Source organism: Venturia canescens, chromosome 1 (assembly GCF_019457755.1).
Source record: "Venturia canescens isolate UGA chromosome 1, ASM1945775v1, whole genome shotgun sequence".
NCBI classification, from domain to species: Eukaryota; Metazoa; Arthropoda; class Insecta; order Hymenoptera; family Ichneumonidae; genus Venturia; species Venturia canescens.
This window is the reverse complement of record NC_057421.1, coordinates 34,780,293-34,806,675: the sequence shown is the minus strand read 5'-3', so window position 1 is coordinate 34,806,675 and position 26,383 is coordinate 34,780,293. Positions and strand designations below refer to the sequence as shown.

General features: G+C 39.7%; 1 protein-coding gene across 1 annotated transcript in view; it reads left to right on the top strand.

Annotated features, from left to right (window-relative positions):
• LOC122419371 (trichohyalin-like) overlaps positions 1–15,771 on the top strand; it is a 39,574-nt gene extending 23,803 nt beyond the window's left edge. Inside the window, exons 3-6 of the mRNA XM_043433858.1 lie at positions 8,914–9,107; positions 9,260–12,200; positions 12,563–12,803; positions 14,650–15,771. Of these exons, the coding sequence (XP_043289793.1) occupies positions 8,921–9,107; positions 9,260–12,200; positions 12,563–12,803; positions 14,650–14,919 (3,639 nt within the window). The 5' untranslated portion in view covers positions 8,914–8,920 and the 3' untranslated portion in view covers positions 14,920–15,771. The remainder of the gene's footprint in view (positions 1–8,913; positions 9,108–9,259; positions 12,201–12,562; positions 12,804–14,649) is intronic.
• Positions 15,772–26,383: the final 10,612 nt, after the last annotated feature.

Below are 26,383 nucleotides of genomic sequence, written 5' to 3'. Positions count from 1 at the left end.
TGTAAAAGGGTCACGAAAGAGCGTAATTGCAGATTGCCGAGGGGTGCTGTACGCTGTACATAGAGCCACGATTGCGCTGTCGAAATTCGTTCCTACCGACGATGAATTTTGTAGCCTCAAGTGGAGTGTTACAAGGCAAACGTATACCTGCACGGAGGTTATTTGCGTATGCGTGTTCGTGTCTGTATATATCTAATCCATGTATATACATATATGTACTCGTACACACATTTGTTGTCGAAGCTTATACGGTTAAGCGGAAAATTCGTGTTGGACAAGAGCGTTGGCTCTCCCAACACGGATACAGGTCTCATCTCATTGTTCAAGTCTCACTCTCTCGTTCAATCTCTGGCTCATCGCTCACACATATACAACCAACCGGGAATAGAGCCACGAAAACGGGCTCTAATTATTTTGCTCGCTCGCACGCGACTAACACGATAACGGCGAGGCATCTATCATGTATATAACGATTCGAATTTCTCTTTGCTAAAGGGTCTAACATGTGACGATTCATAGCGTATAGGGACGTCGCATGGGCCCTTTTACCAGGAAGAAATAAAATACGTATGCGCGTGAGGCGCATCAGCACTTTTCACATAGTATACTCATCGTACATAGAACAATTTTGACGCAATCCTACAAAGTGAGGTAATGCTCATGAGTGATAAAACTTTTGTAAGGACCTGCATACACGGTATTTGTTACCATGCAGCATTTGAGTGCCAGAAAAAACGTCGGAGATCATCTGGTTGCAGCGTGCTATAATTGCCCGAAATGGTCCAACATGATTTTAATGGATGTCGAGCTCTGGAGTCGATTAAGTTTTTTTGAATTTGTTAGTGGGGAAATAAACATAATTATGCTTCGACGGAACCGTGTATCACGCTACCGACACAAATGCGTGGTAGGATTGAAGGTGTTGGTAGATAAAGTGGTTGAAAAAGGAACAGCGAGAGGAAAAGTTTCCTTTGATGCAACCATTCAGCTAATTTCACGGTACGAGGCATTCCTTTCGGCCAGTCTCTTTATTCTTTCCCTTTGCATGAACAATACGACGACCGAGTCGTCGTCTTCTGTTAAAAAGTAGTTTACATATATCTCTTAAATATGCCTCGGCAAACGAGAAAATAATTAATTGGGTGGCCGCCGTAATTTCCTGCTGGCGAGAACGATAAAATCTCATTGGTACATTGCTCTCTGGACGCCTCACAGAGAATAACCCGCCTTTTTTCGCTCTCATCGCTATCACTATCTTTTCATAATCTTTTTGTCTTTTTCTTCCGTGTTCTCCTCTACCTCCGTGATACGTTTTATAAGTTCCATACCCACCCTTGACTTTTTACTTTTGTTATTTCCCCATTTTTCTCTCTCACACCTCCCCTATTTTTCTACCCCTTTCTATCTCGTAGGAGACATAGACGGTTTCTTAAACTTCAATCACGAGTCAACCCGAACTTGGAATTATGCAGTTGCCGCAGTTTGTGGTCGATTCATTTTGCTGTTGAAAAATTTTAATGGCGGACACTCCAGCAACAGTGAAATTACAATTGTTTCGCATTTTTACAGCTTTTCATGTTGAAATCGATGAAAACAAAAACCACTGTTGATAACACATTTGTTTGGACGTGTTTATATATAATCGGCGCTGCTGTGAAAATGGAAAATAATAAAGATGTTTAAAATTTGCAAATTGCGATACTGTATAGACTACGCATAAAAATTCAATCTATCAGTGCAAACGTTGAAATAGAAGCGGGTGAAATCGAAAAGTATATTGAGTACAGCTATGTATCATGTTATATGGTATATGCATGAGGGGTACGTGTATCTTGCAAGTGGCTGAACAAGGAGGAACATTTCTACTAGCGAAGTTTCCGTAACGTGGTCTGCCCACCGTATCAGAACGCTCGTTCTTCGTTCCTGCCGTTTGAACCTTTCCGTCTCGCCGTTTCTCCCCTTTCTTCTCTCTTGTTCTTGTTCTGCGAGACTTGCAGGAAAACGAAGCGAATCTTCCTCCTCTTGAATTCTACTCGGCACGCCACCTTCTCACCATTCTCGAAGAAACTCGTCGCTATACAATATATGCGACGTCTATGCAAATTTGCCTTCCTTAACGGTATCGGTCTGTACTCGTGGTCGTTTCACACACGCTGTCCGCGAGAAGGAAAAAAACGGCCATGAACCATGAGATCACGGAAGGAAAACCTGAGGTGAAAAAGCGCTTGCAATAGTCACGCATTTCCATCCTATGCCTTTCCCTCCTTTATATAACGCCCTCTCTTCTTTCTCTTTGCCTGATACTCGTCTGGTTCTACTCGAAACTTTCAATAGATTAGAAGTGACCCATAGAATAACCTTCAACAAATTTTTCAAACTCTTGAAAGTACATAAAAAATAAATACTATATGCAATTCTAAATTACTCAAGAATTATCAGCCTCGTATTCCTTATTAAAGAAAAGACGTTTGAGGAAGGTGGATCGCGACGATACAATGTTGCCATGCTAAACCATGTTAAAAACATTAAAAATTTCAAAATGATAGGAATTTCATAAAATTTGGTAAATGTAATCTTCAAAAATATATATGACAATATACATTTTTTTAGATTTTTCTACTACATAGCTCTCAAGTAATTGAACACTAAAGTTCACGTGTATAAAGATAGAGTTCACATATACACAGTTATACATCTCGTGCATAAGCACTTCGATTTAACGCTCAATTATTCGATAGCCATGTGGTAAAAAATTTTGAAAAAAATTGTATTTGTATACTTGATGCCAAAGAATGTTATCACCAAATTTTATCATATTCTCATTATTTTGATTTCATGACCCAACCTCCTTAAAGGGAAGGATCGTCCTCAAAAATCCCCCCCCCCCCCTCCCCGAACCACTTAAATTACAAGTTTATCTTCTTGAAAGCTTGGAATCTTGCTGATGACAGTCAAAAGTAAAAAGGAGAAATACAACTTTTTTGATAATATCAAGGAATGATTGCATTGGAACATGAACAACGATCAATATTTTACTCTGTATTACAATGAATCCTTCTCGAATCCTGTAACGGAATTAAGGCAAGACATTTTAATCATTACTGTACTGAGTTAATCATAGGCGTTCTCCAGTTGAATGAATGTTTTTACTCTAATAACGTCGTAGTACATTTCCTGTCACAGAGTTCCCTCGACTCGCTTAAACATTTATGAAGCCCCAGTTGGAGAGATACAAATACCGGTGAATAAGAGGTATGAGGAGCCAGAACGTGCTCGATAGTAACTCATGATTAAGCCTTCATACGAACAGGAAATAATTTGCCATTGGGAGATTTTCCGGGCGTCCCTAGACGTCAGTAGCTGAAAGTGGATTACAGAGGACAAGGGCTGTGTATATTTCTGAGTGCACTCATCTCAAAAACTAGTCGTATGAGAGGAATGGTAGTATTTTCGAGGGCTACTCATACATCGTTCCAACACAAATAGCTGCCACGTAGATCCGAGAAATTAGACCTTTTTACAGGTCACTATGCAATAGATAGTCGAACCAAAATGTAGTCCGAATCTTTGAATGCTTCGCACAGTGAGTCTACATTCGAATTTCTCCGATTTCTGCCTCGCTCGTCTCAAATCTTGTCGCTTTAGCGGCTATATTACGACTGCGAAAGTTGTGAATGGCCGATAAAAGAAAAAAAAGTGTAGCAGTAGCGGGAATAGAAAATATGTAAGTGCTAAAGGTACCTTGTTAGTGCCGCAGGGAAAAGTAATAAACCCGGATTCAAAGATAATGGCATTTGCTTCTCAAACGTTACAGTTGAACCGGTTCTCTGTTCACCCACAAGCTTCGATCCAACAACATCCATAAGTTTTTATTTTTTTTTCTCACGGGAAACCGATGGGTCGTTTTGTGGAAAAGATCAATAATTCGTTTTTCCAGCCCAGAACTTAAAGCCAGAAATACTCTACTTAAAGACAGAAAACCTGATAAAGTAGAAAAATATGTGTTTTGAACATATACCGTACGCGATAAACCGAAAAGTAATCGTTTAACTTTGAATAATAATATCACTTGGTGCTTGAAATCTATTGGATGGACAAAAATATCGTGACGAATCATGTGTCTATTACAAAATAACATAAACATAAGATTAATAACAAAGATGATTTGAATTTTCGAAAAAAAAAGTTGGGAATTCCCCAGAGAATTTATTTAAGAATTGATGTATTTCCCCAAGATATTTCCACCTTTAACGTAAAACATTGTCTACGGTTCCTATCAGTTTTCATTAGAAGGTGAAGAAATAAGGTCGTCGGGTGACTCTAGTTGAGCATTTATTGTGCGGACAAACCATAACTAATGATTTCCTCCCTTACTTCCAGTTTTTTCCGTTGTCTTATTTCGGTATTTAGTTATATCAATAGCAAGAACTTTCGTGAAATTTAATTACTTAACAAAGAGCCTGTACTTTATCACAGCGGTTCAGGTCGACACAGAGAACATGGACATGAATTTCTTCTCGTTATCGTCTCTGCAAGCACTTTCATCTAGCACTGTCGTATGCGAGAGCGAAGACCGCGAGAAGCTGTTTGCTTGGTTGACAGAACATCCGAGAGCCAAATGAGCAAGCTGCGAATCATATGTGTCATGAAAACGAGTAAGGGAAGTTATTCCAACGACAAAAGGGAGGATGTCGAGAGAGTTGGAAAACGTAAGGGTTATTATCAGGTGGAAAGGGCAAGTATCCCTACGGGTTAAAAAACCAGATTGCCGAAGGTCGACGTCGACAAAGTTTTATCTCTGCTTCCTCATCATATTTTACCCTTGTGCGTTGGGGTTAGGATGTAGTCTTCGACACTATACTGAACTTTCAACTGCCCGTGGTAACACTGAAGGGGAAATATTTGAATAATGTTCATATCCAAAATCGTGCTGAATTTACTAAAGGGAAATTCAAACTTCGTGGTGGTTAAACAAAATTTAACTGAAATGGAATGTCGTCGAAGTGCTTGCTTCGAAATTACGTGAGGACGTCACCGCAATTAGTTTTCTTTCTTAAATTCGAGTCCTTGCGTGGGGGCAGGTATAACTATGCAAAAGTTCACGTTAAGCTGGCCTTTTTCCCTTCCGACTTTGGCAGTTTGGCCAGGAGAAGGACGGTTTGATATGAACGTGTTATAATCAATTCTTTAAACGGCAGCTCCTCATTTGAACCGATGAGTTCCGAATCAAGTTGTATCGATATAGAGAAATGATATCAGAATTTTTTTAACCCATGGATACGCGAGATTGAAGATTGAATTTCATGTGAATAGGAGAACGAGAAATTCCAGGAAACTGAGTTTGATAAAATTTTACAACAAAACGGAGGGAGTACGGTTATAGGATCCTCGACCGGTCGAACAGAAACAATTTCATACAGCACCATGAACCTCTTGACCGCTGATGTGAAACCTAACAGGCGCAGTCTCCTGATCGAACTGTCAAGAGATTCGGTCACGCTATTTGCAGGGAATAGGCTAATTCTGAGAGTGCTATCGATATCGTTACGAAGGCAAATGGGAGCCATCATCAGCGTCGATGACACTGATGATACCCTATGGATCCGATCGACTTCAGCATCGAGTGACGTATTCGCATCGCCCAGTAGGAAATAATTTAACAGAAAGTGTCAAAATATTAATGCCCTTGCGAGTCACAACGACTCGACAAACATATCGTTCGACAGTATTTTGTGTAAAATGTATAGGAAAACCGTTAATATCAACAATTAGAAAAACATCGAAAATTGATCCTTGGGTATGTTTCACTAGAAGTGCACATCCATAAATTTGGTTACCAAAAGAAATCAAGAAGTATTTTCCAAAATCAGTTCATCGTGCGTATGATTTCGTGGGAAATTATATTTTTATAAAAAACATCAGCTACTGATAAATTAATTTAGGTAAGCATTGTATCCAGTATCATCCGATAACTCGAATTATATAATCGTTAAAAGAAAAAATTTTCTTACTCATGAAAATTTTGGTAAAGAGTTATGACTTTGCAATGTATCCCGAATCAAATCAACCCAGTAAAAAATCACCGTGATACGATCGAATTGATTAAGCATTTGTCTGTAAGTGATTTTGTTGATCGAGCTAATACTATCCTTTCAAAGGTTTTCTTTTTCTAAATTTTGTGAAATAAAAACCCATTCTAATCAGCCCATACGTATATTACTGACTATGTTTTTCCCGATAAGATGAGACACGAGTAGTCCTAGTACGATCCGTGTACGCATGTAACCATGGGCAACGCCAGCAATTAATCATTTTGGAATAGGTCGAGGTGCGATTATATATACTTGCGAATATGTGCATATATGTAGACACTGAATGGAGTTCCTCCTATGGGTTAGTATCCGTTCCGTTGCCACAGATGTAGTAGAAACTGAGTCCAAGTTAACTGTAACTAAGGGGCTTATTCCTTCGAGTCTCAGGATTTCACGACCCTGAGAATCATGGGGAAATTTTCCATGGGTGAACGAATTACATTATTATCACATTATATCGATGTATTGTAATCACAGAAGCAAGTCAGGTGTGTTTCGTTGTACTTGCAACTGCATTAGGTGGGAATTGCTAAATTTTCACAGAACTAGGAAAAACTCACACATTTATATGACTTTGATTCAAAGACTTTTCGATAATAACGAATCGATGCTAGTCAAAACGAAAGCCGAGAAGATTTGTGTGAAAAACAAAAAATTATTACCATTAGTTATCACACAATTGAAGTGCGAATATGACACAGAGCCAAGTAACAATGAAAAATTATAGTTGGAATTACTTCTGACAATGAGTCGAGACGAATTGTTAATGGTAAAACTATTTCGCGATTCGCTTGATCAGAGCAACGAACAAACTAATCAGCGAAATGTGGGCAGTTCCAATTGAACCACGAAATGATCTGCACGTTTGTATCCATACATACGCGTACGTCGCTGTCACGTTCGTTCGTATATGTATCCATCATTGGTCTACGCATTAAACGATGAATTATAATGATGTCACGAGTGTAGATGGTGTGATAATTAATGTTACTTGATAAAACTGGCCATAAAAGAAGTTTGCACAGAAGTGAAAAGACAGCAAGAAAAAAGTGCTCAACTCCACTATTCGATAAACCCGTAAATCGTTTGATTTATGTATACGTAAAGGCAGGATACCAAAGACTTGAAGCGCGGACTAAAATTGACCACAATTGACGAAATTGCTCAGAACACACACGAGTCCAGCCACAGTATTACATTTAGAGTATGTGGCATGTGGACTATATACGCGAACGCCCATAGAGCAAGTGTTACATAGCTGGAGTCATGACTCAAAACTTGACCACGAGTTCACGAGTCAATTGACGAGAGTCTTTCGAATCTTGAGCTTTGCAAAAAAGAAAATACACATGAGTGTGAGACATGTGGAGGAAAGGGTAAGACATTGCATCAACGCATATTACGCTTTAATTCGCAAAACCTACGTTTGCAAGAAGAGAAACAAACACTCCCGCCTTTTTTATTATTCCAAGCCCTCTATCGGCTGAAGGAGCATTAGGCGCTGGCTGATGGGTTGCTTTGAAAGCTTTATCAACGATACGCGAGAGCTCTGATGTATACCGAGTTATATAGCCTGATCAAGTCATTGAGAAGCCAAGCAATGCGATCAAGAGAAGGAGAGATAGAGATAAAAAGAGAGGGGACGAAAGTGAGCGACTCGCACCATTTAGCTTCGTGATGTGCTCCTGGCATCGACAGTGTGTCAAGATCACTCGATCTTAAAGTGCAGTGTACGCGCGAGCTCGGCTATTGCTGGAGGCCTCATCTACTCCTCAATCTCGGTATTCTTCTCTCCTCTCTCTACGTACATATAATACACGCATGTACGTACATATATGTACGCTGTGTTCAATGATCGCTCGGGTTGTCTTGTATATTTCCACACGAAGATGAGTCTTCAAGCCTCACCCACCCTTTGAACTGTAATACTTGTACGTTATTCATATTTATAACCCATCCACACTGCATAAATCTGCCATAGCAACCCCCAACCCCCTCCTTGGATCCTTCGAGTGCGGCATGCTGAAGTTCGTGATACTTCGACCCTTCGACTCAATGTTTCTACCCCTTGTACAAGTCCTCAATCCCATACCCTTTCCACGATATCAAAGCTGCTCCTCTCCATCCTCTCGAAACCATTTCCTTGACGTCTCGACTTCGAAGCTCTTCGATCGATTTCAACGTCCTTGAAGTCCTCGAGCATTTCATTTACATTTGTACGCTTGATTCAATATTATCTGCGAAACATACTATTTCATTTGGTGCCATTCATTTCCATTCTGTTACGATTGATTTGGGCTTGAGATTCAGCCACTTAGGGAGTCATTACCGTGCTGTACTTCTTACATGACAGGTGACGCAACGGTATAAACAGAGAAGAAGGTCATGAACACGATGTTTGTAGCTTTTTTCATTCGTCGAAACCTTGACCAGTTGACACTCTCTATACCATGCCGTGTTTCCGGAGTTAATAATAGCATGCGACGATCGCGTTGATCAGAACACCACGTGGCCGTGTGACGCTAGAGACAAATGAGAACTGATGCTGTAGAATTTATTTTTGTGCCAATGCAAATATCCTCATGAAACAAATTTGTGGTATATCGTATACAGTTAATTCAAGATTCGATTAATCCTCATAACAAAATCAAAGTGAAAAACTTTACTGCTGACTTAAGCAAGAAAAACACTTCCAAATCAGCATTGAATAATCAGCATGAAGACTACGAAAACTAATGGTCAACTCGAAGTAGTTTTCGTAATAATTATTGAAAATTAGAATTGATTTAAAAAATATATAAAGTTGCTTTTCATTGTTTAGTGACATCATGGGACCAGGAGAAGTCACTGTGGTTCTCGTCATGTATTGGCTTACCGGCGGGGTAGGAGCAGCATCTCTCTCTCCCGACGATCAATACTTCCCTTACCAGTCTCCATACAGAACCGATGCTGCTCAAGTACCTCTCAGCTATCCCAACTGGTTGAAATACCAACCGGATTTGGCCACAAGATTGGGTAATAAATTTTTATAGTCTTTATCGCGATCTACAAGAAACGGATAATGCTTGAAGTTGAAAGCCCTTAAACAGCCTCTTTCCGCGTGATCATAAACTGCTTTTCACTAACCGTACTTCGAGTGTCAATGTGCCTATGAAATCGGTTTACAGAAGCACCGGATTACACTTCTGGATACAGAAGGACTGAAGTCAATTATGTTTCCAAGGATCGGGCAACACTAGAGGATTCGGTAATTCCAGATTTGAATATTTTACCATTTATTCCTGGCAACTGGAATTTCACCGGTTCCACTGATCCCAAAAAAAATCCGACCGAATCAGCAATCAAGAATTTCAGAACCCTGGAAGTCTCCAAAAGTGTCGAAACTTCGAATGATGAAGATTTCACAGAAGAGGACACTTTCCAGGACCAAGGACCAGGTTCTGTGGAGGTTTATAATCTCGACCTTCACCGTGAAACTTCTTTGCTCGTACCACATGATGCTGATCAACAAATAGACAAGGAATCACGGGTGAAGAGCAAGACACCCAAAAAAGCTAAAGTTGAAGAAATTTTGTGGAAACTTAAACCCATAGATGCTAACAAATCTCAATTACCGGCAGTATTTCGTCAGCCTCCACGCCTTGTCAAGGATTCGAAATTGTCTCGAGAATCCAATCGTAAGGCTAAGAACAGCCGCGATGATGAAGTGTTCGCCGTTGGGGGTGTACCTGAATTACAAGTTGGTTGCGAAGGTCTTGAAGCCTCTGGAAGAAAGAAACGCTCGGAAGGATCAGATGTCGAGAATACAAACGACAGTGATGACTGGGACAATTCGGAAAAGTATCCAGATCCGGTATACCGAGAATCCACGGAGCCCATACTGCTTCGTGTGACCCCAATAATCCTGGAAAACGATGATGACGAGCCACCGTCAGGTGAAGTTTACGAGGAAATGGATGCACTCATGAAGTTAAAGGAACTAGAGACCACCAGTCCAAAACCAACGACGAAACGATGGAACCGGGCTGATATAGATCCGGCCCTCGAAATGTCCAAGCACCAAGAGAAACAAGTGGGAATCGAAACGTTTCCGGAACGAGGTGACCTAGGACCTACGAGTAATAGCAGCAGCAGCAGCAGTGGTGTAGGGAAGTCAGTAGATGGAGAAGATCCGAACGGAAGGACTCTAGAGAACGAGCGATTTCGAAGGGACACTGTTTCGGTAGATTCTTCTGCGTCGTTTAACACTGACCTCAAAAGCGACAAGGGCACGTCTCGATCTTCGTTAACGCAAGTTGAGAATACACATAAGCGAAACGGACGAAAGATACTCTGGGCCCAATATTCGGATAGGCAAAGAATAGACGAACCAGATACGAGCTCAAGATACAATCAAGCAAACAGGAGACATCCAGAAGACTCAGATTTGTGGGGTTTTGCTGAAGAAGACGGAGATTTATCTGATACTGAGGATGATCTTGATTTGGATAAACTAAGAGAAGCTGAAGTTGAAAAGAGACGACGTGAATACGAACGAAGGAAACAAGAGGAATTGTACAGAAGACGTGGAGAAGTGAGAGACGGTCATTCCGCACATCCCGATAGTGGTACTTCAAAGGATCGAAACGTCAATACAGAGATCGAAAAAATTCGTGAAGAATACGAGAGGCAACTAGAAAAACAGGAGAGAGAACGACAGAGTGTGTCAGAAAGGAAGAATGAACGGGACCACAGACATGGAGGAGGACAGAGGAGCGAAGAGATGAGACGACGACAAGAAGAAGAATCTAGGCGTAGAGCACAGGAAGAAGAAAGACGCAGGAATTGGAATAGAATGCGTGAAGAAGACGAGAGGCGGAGGAGACTCGGAAGCCAGCAAAGTCATACAGATCCGCCATCTCCTCTAACGCGGCTGGAATCACCTGCCGAACGGAATAAAAGTGAAAATCAGAAAGATAAAGAAAATGAAGAACGCAAACTCCGAGATTATATTGAAAGAAATCGTCCAATCGACCCGAAGAAAACTGGAAATCGACGAAGGCCTAACGAAGAGGTTGTCGATAACGATCCACACAGAAGATACATGGAGTATGAAGAAAAACGCCGTATTGAAGAGGAACGGAAACGCCAGCAAATGGAAGAACATCGAAGGAGACAAAAACTACCAAGTGAAGCAGAGAAACAGCGCCAAATGGAAGAAGATCGTAGAAGGCAACATGAAGCGAATAGACTGGAGGAACACCGAAGAAGGCAGCATGAGCTGCGTGAGAATGAAAGAAGAAGACAAATGGAAGACCAGCATAGACAACGAGATAGTGATGAAAGGAGAAAGCAAATCGAAGGGCAGCGAAGGCGAGATCATCCGGACAGTCGTCGAATGGAAGAGGAAAGAGGACATCGCCTTGAAGAGGAGAGGAAGCTTCAGGACTACGTACGACGAAATCAGCCAGTAGTGGTACCAAAAAGAAACAACAGCCAAACTTTCAACGGCTCACAAGAAAGTAATCTAGAGGAACAAAGACGCACGATTGCGGCGGCAAGACAATGGGATCGTAGCAGGCGACCGATTGTGAACCCCAATGAAGGCAGAATGCACGGTCCTTCGGCTCCAACAACTACTGGTCAACGTCATCCGCAAGACGATCAAGAAGACATGAGACGAAAACAAGAGAGGTTTGAGGAGGAGCAGCGTAGGGAATCAAATCGACGAAGGATGGAGGAGGAAGAGCGCAGAAGAGAGGCAGAATATCGACGTGTCGAGTCAAGGAGGCGAGAAGAGGAGAGAAAACGCTTGGAGGTCGCAGCTAGAAGGGACGAGGAAAGTAGAAGAGCACAATCTGCAGGTCGGACAAATCCGTGGCAAGAATACGGCTCTTCTCGTCGTCCAGCTGGTCAAGAGCTCCATCGAGATGCTGAAGAGCTTCGGAGACGAGAATCAGCCGGAAGGACAACGAGTAACGCAATGCGAAATCAAGAATTGGAGTGGAGAAGGCGATCCGAAGAACGCGCTCAGCAACAACGGGAACAGGAACGACAAAAGCAGAGATTAGAGAATGAGAGAAATTCCAGAAATAATCGAAATCGACGACCCCACAACGAGGATAATAGGTAAAGTATGGATGCTTGTGCTAAATTTCCATCGATCTAACAAATATGTGCAAAGTTTGCTCGAGACCAGAAGCGCCCTTTCTATGCACTTCGTGTGCAGAAAAAACATCTTTTTGAGCCAGCAACTGAAAAAGAAATACACTAAATCATTCAAGAATGACAGATTTTTCATATCTCGTGCCTATGTGGTCTCTTTTCGTTACAATCCATTCTGAGCACAAACCGATTACGGCAAAGTGGTGTCAGCTACACTCCGCCAGAATACTCGTTGCTCAAAGCGTGCCGTAGCCACCATAACTCAACGCGTAGGGTTTCTCCTTTTAAAATATATATGTCACGATGTTGTTGTACTATTGCCGCAGGCCAAAGCCGAGGCAACCAAGCGAAAGTGTCAGAGGCGGCTACAACGAAGCAGAGTGGAGAAGACGTGAACACGCCAGGCTGAACTCTCTTCCCGTCAGTGCCAGGATAATAGTACGCTCGGATGGTCCTTCTCGAAATGGTGGAAGAACGCCATCTCAAGCGACCCCATCAACGCCGCAACATCCTTTCATACCGCCGATCGGCACAAGAGGCAACTTTGACAACGACGTCGATTTTCCGGTGAGCTAACCCTTGTCATTTACATCACAACAGAATCGGTCACATTTTGTCTAATATATCAATCATGGAATCGTACATTGTAGTTATGTACGACGTGATGTATCATTGAAAGATAAGATTAGGCTGAGCCGAAAAATTTTTTATCCATACATCCATCAAATCCAAATTTCCAGTTCACAATTATACGTTTTCGGTCTTCGCATCATTGGGCCGAAGAGTCCGATTAGGGAGACAAAATATCGACCATACGTCATATCCTTGACGTTAATTTGTCTACAATTGTTTGTAGCAATTATTTCGTGTTCGGGTCAAAATGGTGCATAACGTATTTTTTTTTTCATCGGTTGTTCGTTTTCGTTAATCAGGAAGCGCCACTAAAAATGATTCTAGGTTGTCCGCATTCAATATAAAAATAGCACGACAAGAGGATTTTCAATCGGAAAAATTTAATTTTCTCAATCGGAAAATTAAAAATGAGTTTTTATAAAAATGAAGTATACAATAACGCGATTGCTTTCCTGCCATACGTTAAAACTTTATAGCGCCTCTAATCCATTTTAAATCCTTTAATGCTTTTCATTCCGTCAGATGGTTTAAAGTTCAGCGTTTGATTTGATCGATTTTATTAATGCAAAACAGAAATAAATCAAGAGGAAATGCTGACTGTGATTCGCACTGAAATCCATGGGTGCAATTTCTTCAGTTAAGCATGTTTTTCAAATAATTGCATAAACGATCAAAAAGCTGTAACGTTCACTTGAACAACTTTTGCTGCTTATACGGTTCAATTTTCGAAGCTGCATAGTCCAAATAGTTCAATCCCAAGATTGCGTAACCTCACATGCAATGTCAAATATGAACATGCGGACGTACATGTAAAATGCGATTTTGCACTCTGCCGATTCTCTCCAACAATCTTCCGGAAGTGCCGAAGCAACAGAAATTCTCTCAATGGCGAGAGAAGCCGAGTTCACATTCAGTTCAGTTCAGATCAGAATGTTGAATTACAAGCGGTGGTTTAGACACTCATGGCTATACATAACTACCGGAGTATACGGTTGGTCTAGTCGGTCGGTTTCCAGCTCTTCGTCGTCGCGTTTGGTTTAGAATGTCGAATTACCTCTTGTGGTTAAGTCTACTACTACATCTCACATATACAGCTCACACATAAGGGCCAAAGGAACACAACTGATACAGTACATCTGAACTAATGTTGTCATGAGCTGCTGATAATGGTATGCGAGATCGTAGTTCATGTAACCATATACTGTTGAAAGTTCCATTTCGAGAGGGTTTCCGTTAGCTATGTCCTGTACCCGAACAGCCCTTCCAGCAACCATTTCCATTCATTTCAATAATTCTACAAATATTTCGTGCATCTGATGTACGTGTTCACGAACTAAAATTTTCTAACAGAAGGAAAAACGTAATTGCTACCGTTCATTGCTCCTTTTCTAAAAGTCAAACTTCTATCCACAGTACTTTCTCCGAAAATGTATGTGTTCGAAGATATATTTATAATGCTGATAGTTGGTGCTTTATATTTATGAGTCGATGAGATTTAATTGTCGATTGACCATCCGGGTTTTCTCAATTTTCCCATCGCCAATAGCCGGCAACTTTGATGCCATTCATTTTGTAATATCTCACCCACGTTCTCACCATCTTGCATTATTCTATCTTAATGACACAATCAAGAAACTGTGGAGAAACCCATTCTGGGAGATCACGAGATTTAAGTATTCGATGAGCCAAAAAACTCTGGAAGTCCGGATCTCAAACGCCACGGTGATAAATTACTGCCTTTGGATGTATAGATATACACGTGTTCGTTCTCTCGTGACAGGTTCTAACCCCTAATCGCCCAGGCTTGGCAGCGCAACGATTTCCAGCTCCAGCGACACTGAGACCACCAGTGGAGAGTCCCGGTGCTTGCGTTTGGGCCATCGTTCAATGCTGTCCTTCAAACAACCGTCGAACAGCGTGCTTTGAATCAATGGGATGTCCCGGAGCCGTCTGGGATCCCAGCCCGTGCAGAAGTGCGTTGGCTGATGCAGCTCGGGAACAGATCGTCAAATTCTATGCGGCCGCTGATCGAAGAAATACGAGAAACTAAAGAATTGCTCTTCGACAAAACTATTAAATTTCAATCTTAACTCGAATTCAGTCAACGTGCTACTATCACTCTCGCTGAAAAGAAACAAAATGATTTCGCACAGAAAATTGATTAAAAAATCCACTTCAACACTTTGTATTCTGAACAAATTTTTCAACATGAGTGACTTTCAATTTGAGTAACAACCAATTTTTTTTTTAATTTCCATTGAACTGTACATTGAAACGACGTAAAAGATTTTTTGTACTCAACTAACATAGATAAATACGCAGTAGCACATCTTGATCGAATTTCCGATCAAAATACTCTTAATATTGCATTCATTTCCTAACGACAAATTGATAGCGTATAATTTCATAAGCAAAAGAGTTATTTTTTTATTTCGCTTTTTCGCCACATGTACGTCTTGTATTAAAAATGAAAAATATGACGTAAAAAGAAGTTTGAAAACCGAATGTGGATAAATAGTAATGGCATGCTCGTCTTGTCTTAAGCTCTAAATATAGTTAGACGAATGTGATCTTGAAATTTGTACTAACTCAATACGGAATCTGATCCCTGACTCTACTCCGAACAGTGCCTTAACAACTCAGTACGATTCATGTGTACCCACGCGTGTATGTGTGCGTGTAATTGCGTGTGTGTGTGCGCGCATAAGTGTGTCGTTTTTTTGATGTAGACTAAACGAAACTTTCTCGAATTTTGTTGGTGATATATAAATGAATTTTACCCATGATGAGCAATGACGGGCAATGTATTATAGTAAAAGTATTTATCTCAAATGTACACTCGCGTATCTAAATAAAATTGAAACTAATATGAACAATTGAAAATAAAAGTGTTTACAAATTACTGGCTTATTGATTACAAGCATTCACAATATTTTTTTAGCACTCATTTATGAATAAGCTTATCACGATGTATTGGTCTATTATCGAACGTATGTATTTTAATTTATGAGAGAAATAATTTCCAGCTCACCTCAACGGACCTTCTGTTACAATGGCGTTGATTGCGCGAGGAACGTTCGCCATAGCTCTTAACATTGAATTGCCTCGTTACTCATAAAAGCTCCCCTCTTCTGTCTACCATCCATGGGCTCCGAAGAAAAAGAGACTCGAGCATGAAACTCCATCATTGTATACATGAAATCCCTACGAGATTTACTGCATCCAAACTCTCCTTCGATTATCGTTCCTCTTTTCTTGTGGCGATTGAGGCAGCCTGAACGAATTGTAGAATTGACCCAAACTCAAACATAAGTTCTTGTGACACTCCTGAACGAACTCGTGAACGGCAGTGGAAATAAATAAAAGCGAAGTTACGTGAGACTCGAAAAGTGTTCGATATCCGAACTTTTCCCAATTCTTGCTCAGTATTATTCCGAACAATTTGTTCCAATTTATAATGACAACTGTACACGAATGCTTACAATTCTTTCTTCGATCGATTGTTGTCTAAATATGTTGTAGATATCTTAGAAATGTAGAGTAATTATAAACACACCATGACCGAATATTCGTTGTGAGAAGTAACAGTTATGAAGTATTTTTTAAAAAAGATGAGAAAAATCGATACGAAACTTTGGATCCAAATAAATTGCACTCAAAACTTTCGCAACCGGGAAGTCTTGTACGTCTCGCGAAAGTTTCATCTCCGTAAACTACAACGCTTTTGTTGAACGTCACGTATTGTTCTCAATTCAACTATAGAAAATGGAATTTTCTGGAAAAACGTCGAAGAGTGCAAAAAAATTAGTGTTCTAAGGACGATTTTACTTGAAATAAGGGCCAGAAACAGTAATAAACATCACAGATGAATAGCATTTGAAATGAATCCCATCAGTGACCGAAAATGTAGGTCAAATGTAAACTCGACTGCATATTTCACAGTATGGAAGAGAAATCACAGTTTTCATTTAAGAAACCTCGTGATTCATTGTTTTTTGGGTTTCGCGATAAATAATTAGGTTACATAAAAAAAGTTGATCATGGACGATTCGAACTTCTATTGCCCATTAGTATCTCCAAAGATTATTATAAACGATATATCAACGATATTCGTTTAATCCAATTTGCTTATCCAATGCGTCCCAAACCATTCCAAGTGTAGAAAAATTTATTTGATGTATTATATCCTTTATCAGGATATCGCAATAAAGCAAACTGTAAAAAGGTCATATCGCCATAGAGAGGGATTGATCCACAATACACAATTTTTGAGATATGCCAGCGAGATATCACGCGAATAAGTATGTTTTGCGTGGTTCCTACATTATCTCGATTTAATCACACACGAATTTGGATTCCCCAGAAGATATGTTTGCTCTCGTAGCTAATACGATGCACCAGACGAACTTCGTATGTGTTGAACCACCAGCCTTGATGCGATTGTTTTTCCTACCCGTAAATATAAACGAATTCTCGAACCGATCGATCCGACCGTACACAAATGAGCACACAGCACTAGCCCATACACCCTTCTATATTTGTATATATGAGCACCTATACATTTGTAATTCTCTCTAAAGGAAACGAAGTACGTCGATGTATAAGTCATTCTGTAGTTTGTAAGAGGAACAACGAAAGCCACTCTTTCAAAGCAGCTTTTCTTATTGCACCTTGGAGTCCGATTAATCTCCCGTTTTTTTACTATACTCAAGTTTCACTCCACTCACTCAGTCCTTATTATAGTTGACTCCAACTTCGATTCTTTAAAGTCGTCATCTAAACGATGGATAGCTGTAATCTATTTTTACATGATTGATAAATAGTTGAAGAACTGTAAATTAATACATGCGGAGTTCAATTTTCACGTGTGAATAACAATATTAGACGAAATGGTCATAAAAGGAAAACAGAAAAATAACTTTTTTCTGCTGTTTTCCAGCCACCCATATCAGGCTGCTGACTCTTCATATTATAAAATGAAAAAGGCAGTTTCACGCTTACATTCGACAATCAAATAGCAGCTGCTGAATCTACATATGAAAAAAGCTACCTGAGTTAAATGAATCCAGAAAGCGTGCAGGAGCAAAATATACAGTGCAATTCAACCGTATACGTAGTTATTCGTACGAACGTAGTTATTTCCTTATGAAAGCGAGAAATTCGTAACTGTAGGGCGCACACATGCAAAAGGAGAACGCATCGTTGCTCATCGGAGCTCACGAGGAACGCAATAATCTTTTACGTATATTGTGAGGAGAGGAGGTAACGATGAGAAGCGGCGCATGGTGAAGGAATAAAGTTAATGTCACATGCGAGAGTCTCTTCTATACCGAACGTAATTCGGTGTTATATACCGAAATAATACATGGCACATTGAGATATTCCCATTCATAATCGTATATATATTGTAATATTTCGTGATGCATTTACTATATATAAGATGAAACAATACTCGATCGAAGCCACGGTTCAGTCTCGTATCATTATCAATCAAAAGCACCCAAGTAATACTGCCGAAGTTTCTTGTATATTAGTTATAAATACGTATTCTTTATCAGGGTTCCTCGAAATGTTGTAATTTGTTATTCGCTTGGAAACGATATAGGTATATAGATAATAATTATTCTTGGGTTTTATCTGAGCAGGAAAGTCGTGATAAATGACTATTACAAGATACAAGCTCATCTTACGAAAACAGAAGTTTGAAAAGTTAGGATTTAGCAATAAAATGATAATGGGAAGATGCACGAAATTCACACATTTGGTGGAGACTTACCACCATCGCTGCGCTGCGCGATACCTCGCTTATCGCCCTTTCCCATAATTTGTACGTCTCGTCCTTTTTCCGCTGTAGCTTAGGATGAGACGTTCGTCGTGCCCGGCACTCTCAAACCTGTGAACGAGAATAGTATCACGCAAGCTTTAAATCGTTGCGACCAAGCGCCCTTAAACCTATGGAGGAGCACTACATTTTTTCGTCGTTTTACTCAAGATCACACTCTCCTTGATGGCGGTCTTTTATTCTGCGTATTCTGAATAAGAATCATCGACCTTCCTCGCATACTTGCGTGTAGAGTGCGCAAACCTATTTGAATTTTTATGGAACAACTGTCACGCGCCTCATCGAGTGTGGATATTGGAAAAATCGTATATAGTGATAGATCCTAAGTCGTACACGCAAATAGGTTTGAGGATAAAAGTTATTTGCCACATTTTTACTGATTTCTTAAACAGCCATTTATAAACGGTAGAAAATATTCACAAAACTTTGTGTCTGGGTACGTTCAATAAAGATGACGTTTGTGAGTACTTTTCTAGTAGATTTCTTGATAGGATGATGAACATTTTAAACACCTCAACCGAATCGTTCCTTGACCAGAAGGTTCTTAATTGTCAGTGATCGCACTACCACGTTTATTAGAAAAAAGAATACAAATTAAAGAAAATTTCAAACAGTTCTAATATTGGTTAGTAATAACGATGAAAAAAAAAACACTCGCTCTGAAAAACAATGCGTTCCTTCCGGTCCTGTTCTTACAATCGATTGTAATGAATCTTCATTGGAATAATTTTACTGACATTGCTATTGATCAAACAATTCGATGTATTTACCCGAATCATCTTTACTTGCAACGGCAAATAGAAGTAACGATATTTTTCTTCAATGGCAGTCGGATGGAATACTTCAAGTAAACATAGTAATTGGAAAACATCCTACCACAGAAGAAAAAACTCACAGTCATTTCTAACCTAAGAAACCCAAGCACAACCAAATGAAATGGTGGAAACACGCACACGTACACACGCGGGCGAGGGTCGGAGGTACATTGAGTCGGAAGTCGGTGAGGGAAATGGTCGAATACGAGCAGGCGGAAATTGCAAGATTCTCGATAGCGACCATGGCCCCTGTACTACAAGAAAAAGGAGAAATTTCAAAGTGTTGTTTGTGAAAAAAATAATATACAAGAGGAGGCTAAGTAGCGGCAAGAAGTATCAATGGGCCTCGGTAGCTGCTCATTTTTTCATATTGATAAACCCTTAAGGAGGGTGGCTACCGACGATACAATGTTGCCATGCTAAACCATGTTAAATACATCAAAAATTTCAAAATGATAAGTATTTAATAAAATTTGGTGAACATATTCTTTAGAGCCAAATTTGACAATACAATTTTTTTCAGATTTTTCTTCTGTACAGTTATCGAGTAATTGATCACTAAAGTTCAAGTGTATAAGCATAGCGTTTCCATGTATATAGGTATACATTCCGGGCATAAAAAATCTGCTTTAATGCGTATACTCGATAACTAAGCAGAAGAAAATTTTGAAAAAAATGGTGTCTTCGCACTTGATGTTGAAGAACATTATCACCAAATTTGATCAATTTCTTATCATTTTGACGAGTGTAGCCACCCTCCTTAAGCCTTTCCAACTGATAATTCTAGTCCACCGAGAACGCGACGCCATCGCTTTTAATAAATATATAGGCCATATATATATATAGTTAAAAAGAATCTTCGCGTCTTTTCGAAGTTACCAGAGATCTTACTGATTGCGCCCCCTTGTTCAATACATCGTATTCCATTGATGGAATTGCATTTGACGTAGACTACGAGTCGAGGTTCCTTAATAAAGCTATCTCTTTTCTCTCCTAACTGAACTAATACGCGTGAGACGGACCTGTCATTTAAAATCTTATTCTCCAAATCATCGACCTAATGGAAGTATATTAATGGAATAGATGTCTATTGAAAACGTATTTCGAATGTGCACCGGATTCGGTGATTCAGTAAAGTATTCAGTAAAGTACACATTCAACACTAAATTTATTTCTTGCAGTTTGTTCTGGTACGTACAATCCTCTGCTATTTTTTGTTTTTTCTATTTGCGCAAGTGAATTCGATTCCTTTCCGTAACAGAACGCTTTTTCTTAATTTCTCTGAGTCGAATCAAACATATTTGATAAATTATTTCCTAAAATCATGTGTTCTATTTCGTTAGAACGAAAAGTGTAGCCAGCCCTGAAGATACCTTAAATGGTTGCACTCCAGAAGATCAGAACAGTTCGTGCATCAAACAAGGTAAGAAAAAGGAATAAAAACGAACCCGCAAGGCACAATGTATAAAATATCACCCAGATATTGCAAGATCGGAGTTTATTTAACAAGGAGAAAATCGCAGAAAAAATGCAACGATTGTGGGTTTAGTACCGTTGTCAATAAAAATGGTCTTCTGTACTCATATTTATATACCAACGTGCATGCACATAAAGATCTGATACATTCTCCTATTCTCCATCTCTCTTTCTCTTCAAGTACAGGAAAAAGAAAAATTCTCGAAAAGTTCTTGTTCTGTCTGCCACATAGAGTTGACATATATAAAGCTTTCTCTGCTTTTGTTTCATCAAAGAACATATTCACTGCTCGCAAAGCTTTTACCTACTTCACTTATTTCACAAAATGCTTTGGAAGTTTCTTTTTTCCTCGATAGGTTTAGCGACACTTTGATAACTTCCTATCACGAAAATAACATTTTCATAGGTAAAAATACTCAAGCGAATTTTTGAAATGAAACATTTTTCTTTCTTCACTTTGTAACTCTTGAAAAATAAATTCAGCTGACTTCGATTCATTCCAAAAATCTTCTGACCAGGCGTGTTTCATCCGCTTGTTTATTATTGATGTTTTAATACAATTTCTCAAATGCGACAACTTTTTTATTGAAATCTGACACTCGAGTACAGTTGAGAAGAATCGAACGTCTCGACACATCGATGCGTTTTTTATTTTTCTATTTGTCTTCTCAAAAACCTAGATGTATAAACCCGGGGCGATGGATATTTATAACAAGATAAAAGGACACTCTCATCCCCTCCGGCATCGCTACCGCGACCGCGAAAGAGTCAAGCTATTTCGGTGCCTTTGACAAATTTGTGCGAGAAATTACGTCGGTTCACTTTGATGAAGAAGAGAGAGACAGTGAGACAAGGAGAGGAAGAGATGCGGGAAGCATGATGAAGAAAATAAGAGATGGAGTGAGGGATATCAAGTGGCAGCGTCTCGAGATTCCCTCGCGAATAAATCTTTACGAAGTGCCGCAACTAATCATGCATATACTCGCGAGTATTCTTTGTCTCTCTCTTTCCAACAAAAGAGGGCATATAACTATAAATTATATAACTTGTCTGTGGCACCGTCCAGAAGGAAAACTTTTTTAATGCAAAAGAGAATGAAAGACATCAAGCTAGTGGAGCCAAAACTTTGCAAGCTATGATCCAATATGAGAGATAACGGAAAGAAAAGGAATGTGCGGATGAGGGTCATGATGGAAAGTAATGATACTTCGTACTCAGTGGAGACGAACCAATCGCGAATTTTCTCCCATTTGATGGTCTGTCATTTCTAATCAACCGATTAGAAAACGTCAATCATATTCACTACTGTATCAACTGTTTCGAAAATTCGAAAGGGGTAGCTGTCTAAATCCGTAATTTGTCTTATGGGAGAACTTGGTGAAACTCTGCAAAAGGATTTGCCTCGATGAGACAATTTTCAAGAGTGACTGAAGGCATTTCATTGCATAGTCAACGCGAAACTCCTCCGTTCTAGCTGGAACGTATAGTATTACTTTCGATAACGGTTAATACCCATGGAAACTTTATGAAATGTTTGAAATTACTTCCATTTGTAGTTTTGTTCTTTACTGAAGGAGTTAAGAATGCTTGAAATTGTCAAGACAATCCACGCGTAACATAGGACGTAAAAATCATAAAAAATTGGATCGGTGATGAAAAAAACAACTGGGCACCTATTGATTATCGTTATTCAGGATTATCGAGTGAAAACGAATGTAAACGAAAAACGGCACAAATTGCCGGGATAGTGGATCCTAAAACGACAAATTGTAAAATGTTATTACATATATAAATCGGATAAATTTTGTGTCTTTTTGAGTATTGGATATAGAGCAGACCGGAGCAAAACAAGGTACTTCAATAATTACGGAATTTTTCTTTTTTTTCTTCAATTTTTCAAAATGTGAATAAAAAATGGAATTTTTTAAATTTCCTTCTTTTTTTCCTTTCCTTTTACACATTAGACCTTTCAAACTTTTTCTGAGAAGATGTTGTACTTTTGTACAACATCTTCTCAGACATACCAACGTTTTGCCCCGGTCTCCTCTACGTATCTCTAGAATATGGTGTCTGCGATGAGGAAGATTTGTAAAAAGTGGGTATTGGCGAAAGAGAACAAGGAGGAGAGAGAGAGAGAACAGGAAGGAAGGATGATTCCACCGAGACAATTTGGTGAGGACATTGGCGTAACGTGAGTCTAACATGCAGAGGCTCGTAACAAACGGCCTCTCGGGAGTCAATTGATTAATGCGAAATTCTCGGTCGCTCCTCGGTCCTCCGCGTCAACCTTTCCGGTGGGATTATATATACATTTCGAGTGTATGAATACAGCTCGACGAATAATCCGACAGCGAGTAGTATACCGCGCTGAACCAATTAATAAGATCCTTACAGATAATTCACTATAACGCTCACTGAACGAAAGTATCACTATACAAGCCTAAACGTATGTGATACGTGAATGTGCCAATATCTAGGTACCATTGGTACTATTTAGTACCAGGCGTAACGAACGTGACACAAACGCTATATAGTATAACGTTTCAACTCGCTCTGAGTGAGTAAACGAGTCGAACGTATTCGCACGATCAATAATTTGCAAAATGTATTCCTATATATATTCCTATATGCGAGTCATTCCATGAAACATTCCCGAAGGTTTGAATATATCAACTCTTTTGATTTGACTATAACATCGTAAATTGTTGCCACCCTCAGGACATTAGACACACGATTTAACAAATTTTCCAAACCCCTGTTCGACCACTGCTATTGAAATTATTGTCATTCGAGAAATGCCCATTTTCGAGTGGATTTCAGACCAATGAAAATAGGGTGGATCGAAAACGGTTTCTGCTTTGAATAGTTTCTTCCCTTCACTGTGATACCTCATAGATCTCTTTAAGGGGAACGTTTCCAAATGCATTAAAAACGTTTTTATAATGACCGTAACGAGATAGAGAAATCCAAATCCCGTACTGAAGAATGTCAGAACCTTTCCACGTAAATAAGATTAAAATATTTTCTTATTTCGTTTGGTTAATTGGAATGAAGTCTTGAACGGCATCGTTAGCGGGACCGAAGCTTGCAAACCAATTTTTGTCGTGGCAACGTCACGAGGAGACTGAAATTCGTGACATGGATCTTTTCATCTTGTAGCGACGTTACAAAAAAGACGGAATTCTTCGCGAGCTAATTTTTTTCTGATAACGACTTTGCAAAAGCAGATAATATACGCACGCGGAACTATGAATGGATTCCAAATTTTAAGTACTGGTGAGAAGTAATGAACGAAAAGTAATTCTCTTTATCATGTCGACCGCTGATCGCTTCAGCGATCATCTCCGAGTTAATAGGATCGGCGATTTTTTTGCTGTCTATGTGAATATCAAGAGCTACAGCGATCGATCAACGCCAAACCGACTGAATGAATGTTAACTTTTACAAGCTATCGATCGTGAAAAATGATATTTCATCAGCTTGACGATGTATAATTCATTTTACTTACCAGTTTTCTCTCGAATCATCTGTATCACTGTCTCTGTGAGATCCTACGATGAAAGTACGGGTTTGACGTCACGAAAACTGCGTACGTAAATAGACAAGTGCTTGTATCGAAAAAAAAAGACGAGATACAGAGTCTGAGGTGGGAAAGAATTTTGAAGAAACTGGATCAAAGTGGTTAAATAGCTGTAGACCACACAGGGACGTATATTTGGAAATGAGAAGAGTTTCTGAGACAAACTCCGGTCATGCCGAGCACGGCGCAACCCTGTTGCTTATCTCTTATTAAATCCTCCCCGTGCTATTTTCTTCGGATGAAATTTTAATTTTTTGTGAGACACCCTCCTCTATCAAATGTACATATCTTTTGCTGCCATCTCAGACTCTCTATGAGGGTCCCCTAGGATCTCTAGACCCGTAAACGCGCGTGTTTCGAGACGAGCACCAACTAAACTCCTGCCAACTGGGCTACGCGCGAGGATAATAATCATCCCTCGATTGCTCAGGCGCACCCTTCTCAAAGGCTCAACGCGCAAGTGAGCCATCCCTCGGAAATTCCAGGTTTTTTCGTCCTTCGTAGAATTTCATCAACGGTCGAGATTTAATTTTGCCAGCAATCGGTCCAATGGAACCCTCTTTACGGGCAGTCGGCAATTTCAAGAAAATCGCATACGACATCCAAGTTACGTGGGAGTACTAACTTCATTCACTATAAAACGGTTACTATGTCAGCAACATACGATAGCCATCCGCCGACAAGGCGGGATGCTGCTCTATTCAAAATTGAAACAAATTATACCCGGAATCAATGTACTTGTGCCATATTGGGTACAATCTACTTGGACGCTGACAGCGTTAATAGCGCCATTTTGCGTTCGACTTGGCGTTGTAAACACTATTCACTTTTCGATGAATCCAGTGTTATTTCGTCGAGTAATTGAAAAAGAACAAATCACTTGTTGGTTCCGCCATTTTGTAATCGCACCAAGCCGAACATGACGATAACGCAACCAACGTCATCACGTTCAATTCAAATCGAACACGTTTTAGCGTTATTAGCGTTATTAACGCTATTAACGCTGTCAGCGTTCAAGTAGAATGTACCCAAAAATTTAACCTAACATTCGAGTCTAGTTACAAATATGTTACCACAGATGTGGCTACGGTCGTTTTCTTCGATAAAGAAAAAAGATACGACGACAGAGATTCTCAACTTTGTCGACAGTCGAGTGTAACGACACATTTTGGATCTTTACCAGAAACATTTCAACCGAAATTTGATTGCACAACTACCACATATCAATTCTGCAGAACATTCTATTCGTAAATCTATAAATCGTAACGACTGTATCATGAAAATAAATAATATGAAAATATTATATCTAACGGTTCATTATTTAAAAAAAGTACTTCCATGAAATATCCAAACGTCATCCTGACGTTCACGTGTTTTGATCATTCGATCGGCAGAGTGTCTACATTTGTAACATGAAAATCATTTTTCATATTTCGCGCACTCATATTAAAAAAAAAATCGTTGGTGTAGTTACTCACGGTTACAGGAACGGGCCTCGATCTTCTTCCTACCTTTTTCTCCCGCGATCCTTGCGATCTCCGTTTTCCTCGACAATCCTCTCCCTCTCCGTCTTCCTCCACGATCCTTTCGCTCTCCCTCTGCCTCTACGGTTCTCTTATCCTACTCCGTGGTTCTGATCATAAAGAACTTTCTACATATTTTCAACACACTTTTCTTCATGATGCTGAAGTTTCCAACGTTGGAGTCCAACGAAATGATCGAAAAAAAATCTCCAATAATTCCAGTAATTCTCCTATTTTATTCCCTGCCAAATTTGCATTTCGTAGTTTTTCAAGCTGCA